We start from the raw sequence: 12,986 nt of genomic DNA on the forward strand, positions 1-12,986 counted from the left end.
GCTCTCAGTGTAAAACGCTTCTTTCCTCTATCTAGTTCAAATTTCCCTTCTTTCAGTTTAAACCATCTCTCCCTGTCCTGTCACAACAGGGGATGCCCAAAAGTCTATCTCCACCTTTATACCAGTCACAAGGCCCCCAACAATTTCTCCCTCGACAAGACCTTTAAGGGGCGTGCTCCCCTCGCCCTTTTGTGGGCGGGTGGTGAGTGTGGCGCCTGCGCGGTGGCGGCGCGGAGCTGCGCGTGCCCTCTGCCGCAGCAGGAGCGGGAGCCATGGGGCTGGGGCAGAACTCTGCTGTGCGGGGTAGGGGCAATGGCTGCGGCCGCGGGGACCTCGCGGGCAGGCGGGTGGTGGCCGTGTGCGCCCCGCGGGGTGGCGGGGAGAGGCCGCGTTGGGGTCCGGGCTGGGGCCGCGTTTTATCCCTACCGTGACGGTACCCCCGGGGACAAAATGGCGGCGTGGCTGCCCCCCATGGGGGCGCCGGTGCTCCCCGAGCCGGCGGCGGGGCTTACAGTTACATAGACAAACTCTTCTTCCTGCAGCTCACGGCGCGAAGCTCGGTGGCTTAGCCCGACGGACTTGCCTGGCCCGGCACCCTGAGGGCGTCGAGCTCTGCGCCAGGCTCTTGCCTGCGCCTGGGCCCTCGCAGCCGGCTCCGGCAACCCGCAGGGGTTTGTCTGTGATGGGGGTGGGAGCCCGCTGTAGGCACCGCCGTTTCTGCCTTTCTCCCTGCTACTCCACTGTCAAGGCTTCGCCTTTGTTCAGGCCCCGTACTTCAAGTGAAGCTGCCGGGCGTAAATCTAGTGAAAACTTGTAAATTTATGGGAGTTTTGTTTACCCTCAAATCCCGGTATTGAAGCGGAACAGTGATGCTTCGCTAATGATTGACCTAAGCCACGCTCGGAGTAGCACTGCAGCTCTTAAAACACACAGCGCTGTTTAAGGCGTGAACGGGGAGGGAGGGAGGGAGGGATGGATGGAGGACAAACCAGAGAGCTGAGGTACCTGAGCGTCACTAGCATGGCTGTGGTTTCCTGTTGCGAGGCTGCTCATGCCCTTAAATCGGGGGATATGTGTATTTTGGGGGGACGCGCAGAGAACGTGGCCAAGGCACTGCTATAATGCAAAATGGGTTATAAGGGTGGAAGGCTCTGCTTGTTAAAATAAAGCAAAGCCTGAGGATGACGTTGTAACAATTTGCAGCCAGCTTGGAATTCTCAAGGACAGCTTACTGTAGTTCATGAGCTTGCAAGAATTAGAGCAATTTCTGTACACTTGGAATTGAGAAGAAAACTTTTTTGGGGTGGTGGGGAGGGAGAAGAACATTCTCCTAATCAAACTGAAAATATCCTCCTTATCCCAGGAGCAGGGGAAAGAGGCGATCAGGGCAGTCTGGAAGGTGCTTTGTTTAGGAGCAGGTGGCATATGGTTAATGTGATTTCTGTCAAGATTATCCTTGGATCAACGCCTGGCAGGTCACCAGCTCTTTGTCCTGTGCGTGTCTCGGGCTGATGAATTTTGGAAGCAAATAAGGCTTATTTACCACAACAAAACCAGACACCAGAAACTTCCAGTATTTCTGTGGGGTTTAATTTCTGGTAGTAACTGGAGAGTGAATTGCTTCTGTGTATATTGGTGTGTGTATGTACTGAAATAGTTCTTCGCAAGGCAGTGAGTAGCGTGGCTAGTGCTTGTTGTGGTGACTAATGTTTGCAGGTGTGACCTGACACTGACCGTGGATCAGACCGTGGTGATTTGCCTTTTGCTGCTTAAGGCCCAGACCCAACAATCTTTTTCCCACAGGTGGCCTCTTTACCTTAAGGTTTCAGTTGAATTAAGTGTGTCAGTTGAAATCCCATTTCTTGGGGATGCTGTGAAGTGGTAGAAGTGACTTTATCTGCTTGACTGGTTGGCTTTCTTTGCAGCTAGTTAGTTATCCCGGATGACTCCTCAGTAAGCGAGTGTGCTGTTTCTGCAGGCGTGGCCTTCCAAAAGGTGGCCTTTTGTTGTGGACAGTTACACTGCTAGATCCTCATAAACAGCTCTTGAACAAGCACAGCTCCTTCATTGGCCACAAAAGGAGAAGAAAAACACTTCAAGGTTACAAGCACTCCTGAAGACAAAAATTAAGAATGTTCATCTGTCACCTACTCTGTAGCTGCCTTTCAAATAATGTGAAGGTTTTTTAAGCAGCTGAGGTAACCTGAAAATTGCCTCTTAGGGCTGTCTTGGACTAACTTTTGTAGGGGTGCAGTTCCTACATGTTGTTCCTGGTTCCAGGAAAACACATTGATACGTGCTCTAGGGAGGGTCATGTACTCTTGGTGAAGCCAAGACCATCTCAGTTTCTTCATGTGCTTGTCAGTGCAGATGGTAAATGCATATTCTTCCTGCAGATAAGGGAGATCCTAAAAGTACCTCTAGTAGCCTTAAAAACATACAGAGTAATATTCTGGCTTTTAAGAGAGAGGAGAAACTTCGTGATCCAAATCTGTTGTTTATTAGGATATGCCAAATGAATCTAAAAGACAACAAATTTCCACAATTGGCTTGTTGCTGTTTTCCTCTTCTGGGCTGTTTTTTTAGTGTGTTCTTTTGTGCACTGTCTGCTCTCCTGGGATTGCATTCTTTGGACTTCTGTTTCCAACTTTCCATCTCTCTTCTCTTCTTTCCTTAGTGTGTTATTTTTTCTGGAGTTTTAGCCAGACCTTTTCCCTTGTTCAGTCCTTAAGACATGAAATAATATTTCTGACTTCCTGCACAGGCCTGTGGCATCCTGTCCTGTAGTGACTTGTAGCATTGTGGTTTGGTATTGCAGCAGGATTGAAATTTGTTCAGCAGTCATTCCAAAGTTGCTTTTGGTGTTGTTTTTGTGTTAAAAAGAAATAAAGAGCCTTGACATTACATATCAATGTCACTCTGTTGACAGATGCCTCTACGTGCATGACCTTAAGAGTTTGGCAGCAAACTGTTGAGCTTGCACCAGAGGCCTCCTGAAACAGATTTTTCAGAAGTTTTTAGTAATACTTTAAAATGTTTGCTTTCCAAGTGCAGTCTTAGGTTAACTTAGTTTGAAAGGTGAAATAGAGATTCCAGGTCTTCCAAACCTCTTTGTGAAACAAAACAACAGCTGATGACAAAACTTACAGCCTCTGAAACCTTGCAGGATGAGATCTTCTTAAAAGTCTACTTGTTAAATTCAGATAGCTTTCATAAGTTTACTTGATGTTCATTAAGGTGGTGGTGGAACTTAAAGAATAGGCTGCTTTAAATGCTTGGGGTTTGTGTATTACTGCTTCATACAATTTTTCATCCTGATAGAGCTGCAGAGAAGTGATGGGGAAAAAAGCAAATACAGTAAAAAAAGACACTGTGATGTATTGTAAGGAACAAAATATATTGGGTGTCTGTACAATCTGCCAGTGTGTGTAACAGATGAATGTGGTTCTCAAAAGAAGTGGAGACTCACTGAACTAGAAGATTCCCTTCCCTAGAAGTGTTCAAGGCCAGGTTGCTTTTCCCAAATCCCCAGTGAAGGCAGTCCCTCTGTTGTGGCTGAACTTGATGCTTCATCAGGAACCATTTTAACCAGACCCAGCTTGTCCCAGCACTGGCTGAGTTACCTTCTCCCTGCTGCAGCCCTGCTCTGCCTGGGGAACAGTGCTCAAGAAACAGGGGGAAAAGGGTGCTGCAGAGACTCCCTGTGGTGACAGCTTGGGGGAGCCTGATGCCTCTGATTTCAGCTGTGACTGTTTTGCTAAATTAAAGCAGATTTTCATAGAATTCCTTCTTTAACTTTGCCTCCTCACTTCCTTACCCTGTTAAAGTTAATGCATTACCTTGGCTAGTTTGTAAGGGGAGATCAAATTGGTGAAAATTCAGTAGATGTATATGAAACACTATACCCACAATATGCTATATGGGGCTTTGGTTGTTTATAGGAGTTTGGGAGCAGGAAAACCTGTCCTAAATTGTTTGATACTAAAGATTCTGTATCTTAATTTCACCCTGTTAAAGGGAGGGTTTGTCACTCATGGAGGTTTTATCAATGCTTATCAGTATCTGAGGGGTGGGGAACAAGATGATGGGGCCAGACTTTTTCTGAGTGATGTCCAGCAATAGGACCAAGGGCAATAGGCACAAACAGCAATGCAGGAAGTTTCACCTAAACATAAGGAATGGTTCTTTGCTGTGAGGGTGCTGGAGCCCTGGAGCAGGCTGCCCAGAGAGGCTTTGGAGTCTCCTCTGGTGAGATTCACAATGCCCATGGCTGTTGTGATCCTGGGCAACCTGCTGTGGGTGCAGGAGGTTTGGACTAGGTGATCCCTGGTCCCTTCCAATCCCTACCATTCTGTGGTTTGCAAGGGAAGTCTCACTGTATGTTAGTGTTTTCTGCTTTATTTACTAAGAACATGGACTCTGAAGGATTTCTGCATCTTTTACTTCTTTATTAAGACTAACAGCATGCCTGCCTTCCCTGATCTTACAAGGCCACAGGCATCATACAACTATTTGTCCTGTTCTACATACTGCTGTATCCAGACACTGGATTAGCATGGGGCACGTGAGCCAACTGAGGAAAGGGCTTGGTATGGATTTTAGAAAAGGCTGGAAGAGAAGCAAAAAAAAATTGCTTGATCCATTTACTGCAAGCTCACAGTGGCAGTACAGCAAGTCAGTTGGCCATGAGGAGTAGGAAGAACTAACAGAGGCTTTTTGTTTCTTTTTAGCCTTTAATGTGGTAATGTTTCTTCGTCCAAAGATGCCATCTGGCTTGGCATCTTTCAGATCTGATGCAAGCGTGGAAGAGCAAGATAGAAACTCCCAACTGGAGGCTGTTCTAGTTTTAAGCAGTGTAAATGTGCTAAAACTCAAATTCCTGTTTGGTTTGTCTCTTTGTAGAATCAGATGAACTCTGTATGTACACATTATGAGTCTGTGTGAGTAGAAGTGGTGGACAAAAGCAAAGATACGGCAGCCACCTCCTGCTGCAACCAGAATGTTTGGGCTAAAGTCCAGCATGTTTTCATGAGGCAGAGAGAAAACAATAGAGCCACAAAAAAAGCAGGGAAACTCCTTGCAGAAAATGGAACTATCCTAACTGAGCAAGACTGCAAAGATTTTAGAGATCACTAGAAGGAGGAGAAGTGAAATGAGAGGCGATGGAAAGAGGATTTCTTTGATGGAAGTTGTCTTTCAGAGAGGCAAGACCTAGTCCAGTTAAAACAAACTTGTGTATTACTCTTAAATATAGTCTTTTTGGATCCTTGTTCTTTCCTGTACACCACAGCAGGGATTTAATCTGAACTGAGTTTTGTCACTGGTGGTAGTATATGAAATAATTTCCCCATTGCCAAATACCTGCTATCTTTTTTCAGTTCTGTTAAGAGCTGCACAGTACCCATACCTTGAGGGGATCCTGCCTGGGCTGTTGATGCTGAATGTCCTTCTTAGTGACTTGTAGGGGGTTTTGCTGCTACAGGGTATACTCCTGATCAGTAGAAAAGAGTAGATTAACTAGGTGAGTGTCAAAAGAAAATGCTCTTCTAAGGTACTGTCTTATTCCTACAAAACCAAAAGGTCTGGTGGAAAGTAAAGGTGTTGCAACAAAGACATCTGCTACTGAGTAGTTTTAACAGAATGCTGTGTTCAAAACTTGACCTCTCCCTGTTTTCCCTTTTACGCTAGGTGAATGGATTGCTGCAGTCTCCTTAGCTGCTGGAGCAGCTGCTGTTGGGTATCTAGCTTACAAAAAATTCCTCTCTAAAGACAAGTGCTGCAAAGCAATGGTGAATCCCCACATCCAGAAGGATAATCCCAAGGTAGTCCATGCATTTGATATGGAAGATCTGGGAGACAAGGCTGTGTACTGTCGTTGTTGGAGATCTAAGAAGGTAAGAGAAGAATAAATGGGGCAGTTTTATTCATGTGCAGGCATCTGTCAACAAAACTATTTCTACTTGCTTGATTTAGAGGAAACCAACTTCTTTTTACCTATGGTTCTGCAGGGGGATGTAGCAGTATTTTAATCTGTAAAACTATGGAGATTTCCACTGTTTCCCAGAGTAAAGCCTGCAGATGAGTGCTAATAATGAACACAATGTTTCTGGAGCTCTGAAGGAGCAGATCCCTTGGAGCTCCTTGGAGCACTCACAGTTGTGAATCACAGATGCTATTTTGCATGCTGTGTGTGCTGATACTTGGGCTTATCCAAAATGACTGGCTTGATGGCAGTAAGTAGGAGTTCAGGAGCCACAGTCTTAGAGGACCTTGGATGGCTTTTACTGGAGTAACTTGGAAGTTTATTTGCTCAGAAAGTACCTTGCTATTAGTTCATGCTGTTGATGACAGAAATTGATTAAGAAGACTCTCTGTATACTAAAGCTGGTGACAAATTGCCACTTGCAATGTCTGAGCCCATTGCTAAATCTTGTAGACAGAGTGAGAGCAGAATTGTTTTGGGGAGAGCCTGACTTGTGCAGATGGTGTTACAGTGGTACTGCTGTTCTGTCCTGAATTTATTGTTGTAGCACTGCTGTGTTCTCTAGATAGCTGCATTTTGCCACGTGAGTGAGCACAGTGGTGGTTTGTCCCCAGTGGTGATGGAGGGAATCTAAAAAGAAGTCCTTGAAGTTAAAAGATTTGAAGGACCTTGACAGATGGACTCAATGCATTTGTGACTTGGCAGTTCAGGACAGGACACAGGTAATTCTAACATGAAGCCAGTGAAAGCAGGAGGGCATGCTTTGAGACTCTGGTTTTGAGCAATCAAAAGTCTGGCCTAGACACTGGTCCAACATACTTGCATATGAAATGGGGTTACCTCAAATGCCTGAAGTTGGTGGGAAGCATGACACCTAAGCCTTTCAACAACACTTGTGACCAGAAGTAAATCTGAGGTAGAGGTGCAGCTAAGATACGTAGAATTTATCTGTACTGGTAGTTCTGGGGTCTGTAATGAGAGTGAACTGCCTGAGTAGTCCTGTCCATTTACCACTGGCACACACTTCAAAGCCATTTTAGAAGTCAGGGTGCTAAGGAAAGGAGACAGAAATAATACCAAAAAACCTGTCAAAACCAGATAACTGAGGCCAACAGCCTTGAAATCTAGCTCTCTCTCCATCAGTAAACTGAATACTGGACTTCTCAAGCACTAGTCTAATTGGGCCACACTCTGCAATTTTCCAGGTGCTGTAGCTTTGAGGTCTTCCTGTTGTCAGCTCTGACTTCTTTACCTTGAGGGCTAAAATAAGTTACCCATTTGTAGCTGTATTTGTTCTAACAATAAATACTGCTGAGGATTAAATGCATCATGATGTGATCCTGTGGTGATGGGGCTGTCTTCTTTGATGCTGCCCAGAGTCAGAGCTGAACACCAGAATTCCTCACCCTACCTACAGCCGAATCTCGTGGTCATGGTTACATATGATAGGATTACACAGTGAGGAATTGTGTACATCTACGTGCAGTGCTGATGGCTGTACAGCATGCAGATGTCATGTATGTGTGTAGCAGCAACATGGCCACCTCATCTTTGTGGCAAGTCTCACCTGACAGCCACAATTCAGCATTGGAAGCTGCTACAGCTCTAGAAAAGAAAAAGCGGGGAGGGTATGGGGTGAGAAAGGCTGCTCTGAGTATCTGTACTTGCTTTTAGTGTCTGAATTTGAGTTTGAAATAGTGTAGGTGCCTTCTTCAGTGCTTCTGAAAAAGGAATCAAATGAATCCTATCTTGGTGTTTGTACTTTCTGCTTCCTCCTTTGTTTTCTAGACAGAAATGGAAGATAGTGTCTGGTTTTAGTGGTTGCATTCCAGTCTCTGCTAATACTTTAGCTATTGTTTGATGCTATCTTTTTTGGGTGAAATAAGAATCTCAGAGAGTATGTTTTGGCATGTTGGAGGGGTGGTGTCACTTTGGGAACGTACTGTCCTGGGTTAGTTCTGCAATCACACTGAGAGGAAGTGGATGAGGCTGCCTTTACAATAAGTCCGTTCTTGGAAGTCTGATCTGAAAGGCCTTGTAAAGGCATTAAAGAGGTCAATGGAAAATTCTGAAGGCATTTGTTTTCTTTCCCTGATGCTTAATAATGAGTATTTTAATGAGCATCATCTGCCTCAAACAGTGCAGTTTGCAGTTTTGCTGCTGCCTTCTTGCCCTGATCAGTTGACCTTGTATGGTGGGATAGAATGATCTTTAAGATAGTGTGCGTGCTTCTTCTTGTGTGCAGTTATTGCCAAGCAGTAATAAAATACAGAGACATCCTTCAGCATTCTCACATGCTTGTCATCTTTGGAAGGAGCTAGCTGGCATCATCTGTGTGTGCTTCCAGAGCAGGCAGTTAAAATAAATGACTAAGTCCCTTTTTGTTAAGTAGGTAGGTTATGTGCATCTCTATCTTGTATCCCAGTTAGAAATGTCTTCTTGTATGACTCTGGGGGCACTTCTGATCAGGTTTAGCTTTATCTGAGGCATGAGGCTGTTGATAGCACCAGCAGCATAGGGACCATGCAATACTTCTGTGTGCACTGACTGCATGCTACAGCTGGTTTCAGGTAGGGTTCTCCTGTGTGGGGAATAACCAAGCAGTTGCAGTGTACCAGAGGGTTTTGGAGTGACTGAAGAAAAGGAGCAGCATTATTTGCAGTTGGGTGGGGTTTTTTCCTGACATGCTTATTTCAAAGGCTTTGTTTATGTTGGCCAAAGTCTTGTGGAGTGCATGTATTTAAAAGAAACACACATGGTGTCTTCAGATAAGTCTGTCTTGGGATGTAATTATCTGTTCAAGTAGGTGGTAGGTAGTTCTTTAAACGGCCCTTTCCTGCTCAGTGTTGTGCACTGCAGGCACATCAAAGCACTGCTGGCTGAGTTTTTACCCCAACAATGGTGTTCAAATTCACCAGCACAGAGTAGGTTTTGTCTTTAAACCAAACTAATTAGTCTGAAGTTAAAAATACTCATTTTCTTACTCTTCTGTATTTTTAAGTGTATAAGCCAGGAGGTGAATATATTAATTGGCTTTCTTTTGTCATAACTTGCAACTTCTGTCTTCCAGAGAGGTATTAGTCCCCAGGCTGAGGGTCAAGGAATACTGCTGCCACACATCAGAAGAAAGAGTGGCAGGACATCTAACTGTTCAGTGTCAAGGGAAATAAGCTGAGTTGTCCAGATCACTGCACAATTCCCTCAGGGTCTGAGCTTTGGCTGCTATTGCTAGCCTGCTTTATCTTAATCAAGGATGAATGTGCTGTGTCAGGCCCAGAATCCACCTGTTCAGTATCTGGTCTTCAAGGTAACCAAGCTCTGGAGAGTGGTGTGGTTTTTGTCTTTTCTCTGAGAAGCTCGAGTTAGGTTTCCCAAACTGTGAGCCAGTAGTTCTGAGACCAGCAGGCCCGGAGGATGAGTTCAGAGCACCTGGAATTGGTAGCTGTTAGAGATGTCTCAATGCTGTCTGAAGCCCATGATTCCCACTATTTTTGTCACTTGCAAACTGGAAATGATGGTGTTGCTGTAGCTGGACTTCAGGTTATGTGAGATTTTAATGTCTGATGGAAGCTGGGTTGATGGTCCTGTGAAGACCAGGGAATTGTAGTGTTTCATGGAAGAACAACTGATCCAGCAACATCTGGGTTGGAAGCTGGTCAGTGTCCCCTGAATATAACATTCTTCTTTGCTCAGATCTTTTCCAAGTGTCTGTCGTTGCCTACTTATTGAGTCACAACAGACTGATGTGATGATAAGGTTCCTGCATGAATCAGCTGAGACAAGTATTCTCTTTGAGTTCAGGGTTTCTTTATTCAGAAACATCACCCCCATTTATAGCATGGGGTTTGACATTTTGTAACTGAAAACACACCAATAACCCCCACCTTACCTCTTCCCCCTCCCACAATACTATGCTACAGGACATCTGGGTTTATTTTTAGAGCTCTGGGAAAAAATTTTGCAAGTATATTGTCTTAATTTTACTGTTTTCATGCATGACTTTGCAATCTTTTATTCTAATTAAGCATGGGTGATAGGGTGTTACTTTTTATTCAGGGGCTTTGACTGAGGCTTGAACACTGGGATCAGTGGAGTGTGGAAGACTGTGATGGTATTGCAAGGGAATATTACATCCTTGAGAAAAGTTGGATCCCACCACTATTCCTTGTTGCTTCACAGAATGTCCTTTGGCTCTTGCATGTGAAAAGAGCTGCCATGGAACACAGTCGTTGTCACTGGTTTGGGACCTGGGCAGTTAGAGCTGGCTAAAGAAGTCCCCATGGGTCTTGCTCTGGCCAGGCCTTTGAATCGCCATGTCAATTGGAGGTGCAGTTTATTTCCATTAGCAGGTCAAAACCCTCATGTGGAAGCTAGTTTGCACAAATAGACCTTTGTCTGGATAAGGTAGCTGAGCCAGGATGAAGCAAAGGTGGCTTCTCACTCTGTCCAGGGGCAGGACTGTCATGTAGGTGTCCCACTGAGTAAGAGGTGAGCTAGGGAAACTCCTTGTTCTCATCCTGTGATGTGGAAAAACAGGATAAAAAGCTCAGTTAAGGATCTGCTCCAGTTTCTTTTCCTCACCCCACTTCTGTAACTGCATGCAACTCTGGCTGTTGCCTGGGAGAATGGAGTCGGGGGACAGGGCTGAGAGCAAGATACTTCAGGTAGGCTACAGTTGAAGGTCAGCTCAGGCTGCATTTTCCTCCTGCTGGTCTGAGACAGGAGCACCAAAAAGAGTGAAGCTGAGTTGCTGTTTTTTCATTGTAAGCCTCTCAAGTCTGCACTCCCATGGACAGTGTTCAGCCAAAACTCAGGGAGACCTGAGATGCCGGCAGAGAAGTTGGGTGGTATGTGGTCACAGTCAGTTTATTGAGAAGATACTCTGCTGAACTTCTACCCTAGGGTCTCAATTCTAACTGGATGTGCTTGAGATGTGTTTTCTCTCTCTTTTTTTCAGTTCCCACTGTGTGATGGGTCTCACACAAAGCACAACGAGGAAACCGGCGACAATGTTGGGCCTCTGATCATCAAGAGGAAGGAGGCGTAGAGCGGACAGTAGAAGCTGCAAAATGAATGTCTGACAGATCCTCTGCTCACTTGTAATTGGAGGGGGAAAACCACAAATTCTTTGTCATGTCACTGAAGACTTTCCAGTGTAGTATCTATACAACAGGCTTCAGCATGTGTATTCTCTCTGGTGCTTGTCTTGTTTTAATCACTACAATGCATAATTTACGAAGCAGTCCTGGTTTGAATTTTCTGTCCTGTAAAGTGTGTGTACTCTCTCCTGGAGTATGAAACTGAACTGACACTCAGAATGTACTTCAGCAGAAAATAGGTATTAAATTATTTTCAAATACATGTGTACTACTCTGAGGCTATTCAGTAGAATGTGTGCTCAAAAGGTAGATCCTAAAATGCTGGAGAGGTTCTGAAGTTACAGGTCTGGACAGGTTTCTATGTAAAAGGTAGCAGCATGAAAGAAATCATGGTGCCAAAATGTGGCTTAACCTGCGATGATGCTACATGTTCTGTGGGTGCCATGTGGGGCCTGTAACACTACTGTCTGCCTTCTGTAAAAGAACAAATTCAAAGCTGCTATGAACAGACAACATCAAAGGCTTACAGCAAGATGGGGCTAAAGAGCAACTTTACCTTTGATTTCACAGTGGTGTTGAAACTCGACCCTACCACCATATGCTATCAGGAACACACTACCAGACCACAGACTTGTATTTAGAGTAGGATTAGGAAGATGGTCTCTGTGAGAGCTTTCTTAATAGTCAAGTGAATGATAGGAAGTGCTCAAAGCGTGATGGGCAGGAGGTGGCAGGGTTCTCTTTGCTCCTAAAAAGCCTTAGTGTCCCTTGCAGTCTCTAGCAATGAAGTTGACTTCCCCAGGCTGCAGGACACTGCTGTGGAAGAGGCAATGCCAACTGATTCCAGTAGCTAAAATAAACCCTAAACCCCACCCATCATTGCTGCCTGCTTCATCATTGCTCTGGCCGGTTCCGGAGGACTCTTCCCGCTGTGGAGGGAGGAGGCACACCTTCCTTACTAAGTGGCCTTAGGCTCTATGTGTCTTAAATAACTCCTGCCTCCCTGGGCTAACTGCTAGGGTGGTTCAGCTAATTTTACCAAAAGAAATTATGTGGACAAGGAAAGGCTTTGGTGACAGCTAGAAACAAGGGGGAAGGGAAGGAGGAGGCAAGGACAGCTCTTACCCTTCCTTCCTACGGCACTTTGACACAGTTGTATTCCTGGCTGTTGTGTTGGTTTCCTTAAATTAAGTAGCTTTGACTTTTTGACATAGAAATGACTACAAAGCAAAACCCAAACAGTAGGGTGGCAGAGGGCAGTTTGGGATACCCAGCCTTAGCACAGTTGCTGCCTGTGAGCTCTGTGTCCTAGCCCAGAGAGTGCTTCCAAGTTAGGAGAAAGGCCTTTTCAAGAAGCTGACATTTTAACCTGGATCCTTAAGGATTCTTCCAGTTGAGGTTTTACTGTTCTTTTTTTTAAGGCTGTGATTGGTCTGGTTAAGATTGAAGAAGATGTTTTGTGTGTTCTTTGTGTGAGACTCTCAGAGTCTGAGGCCTCAGCTGACTGCTCTGAACTTTGTCGGAAGACACAAAAAGCGGCAGAGTTTGCAGGTAGGGTGTTACAGTAGGGGCAGCTTCTGCCTGTGAGAGACCTGCTTGTAAGAAGTCCCATTCAGATACATTTAGTTTCTCTCTGTTCGTACTACTTGACTGTAAAGGTATTGGATGGGTTTTATTTGGTTTTTTACTTTGCTGGTGCATAGGGCAAGTTGTTTTAACCTCAAGTTATCAAGCAGATGGCTTTTATCCAAAACAAAATTAGCTGTTTATTATTAGGCTGTGACACTGGATACTTCTGTATTGCTGTCAAACACACGTTTGAGCTCCTCTTAATCTCGAGGTTGTAACGTCTGTGTTATCTCATGGGTGTGCCGTTTCTGTCAGGGGAGAGTTACGCTGTGAGT

The 12,986-nt window shown here is 44.9% G+C and overlaps 1 protein-coding gene across 1 annotated transcript; it reads left to right on the plus strand.

Moving 5' to 3' along the window:
- The first annotated feature begins 192 nt into the window (after positions 1-192).
- CISD1 (CDGSH iron sulfur domain 1) lies at positions 193-12,473 on the plus strand. Its single transcript, XM_054174716.1, has 3 exons — positions 193-303; positions 5,689-5,894; positions 10,941-12,473. The coding sequence occupies exons 1-3, from the start codon at positions 273-275 to the stop codon at positions 11,028-11,030; spliced, it is 327 nt and encodes a 108-aa protein (XP_054030691.1). The 5' UTR covers positions 193-272; the 3' UTR covers positions 11,031-12,473.
- Positions 12,474-12,986: the final 513 nt, after the last annotated feature.

This window comes from Dryobates pubescens, chromosome 30, assembly GCF_014839835.1.
Source record: "Dryobates pubescens isolate bDryPub1 chromosome 30, bDryPub1.pri, whole genome shotgun sequence".
In the NCBI taxonomy this organism is placed as follows: domain Eukaryota; kingdom Metazoa; phylum Chordata; class Aves; order Piciformes; family Picidae; genus Dryobates; species Dryobates pubescens.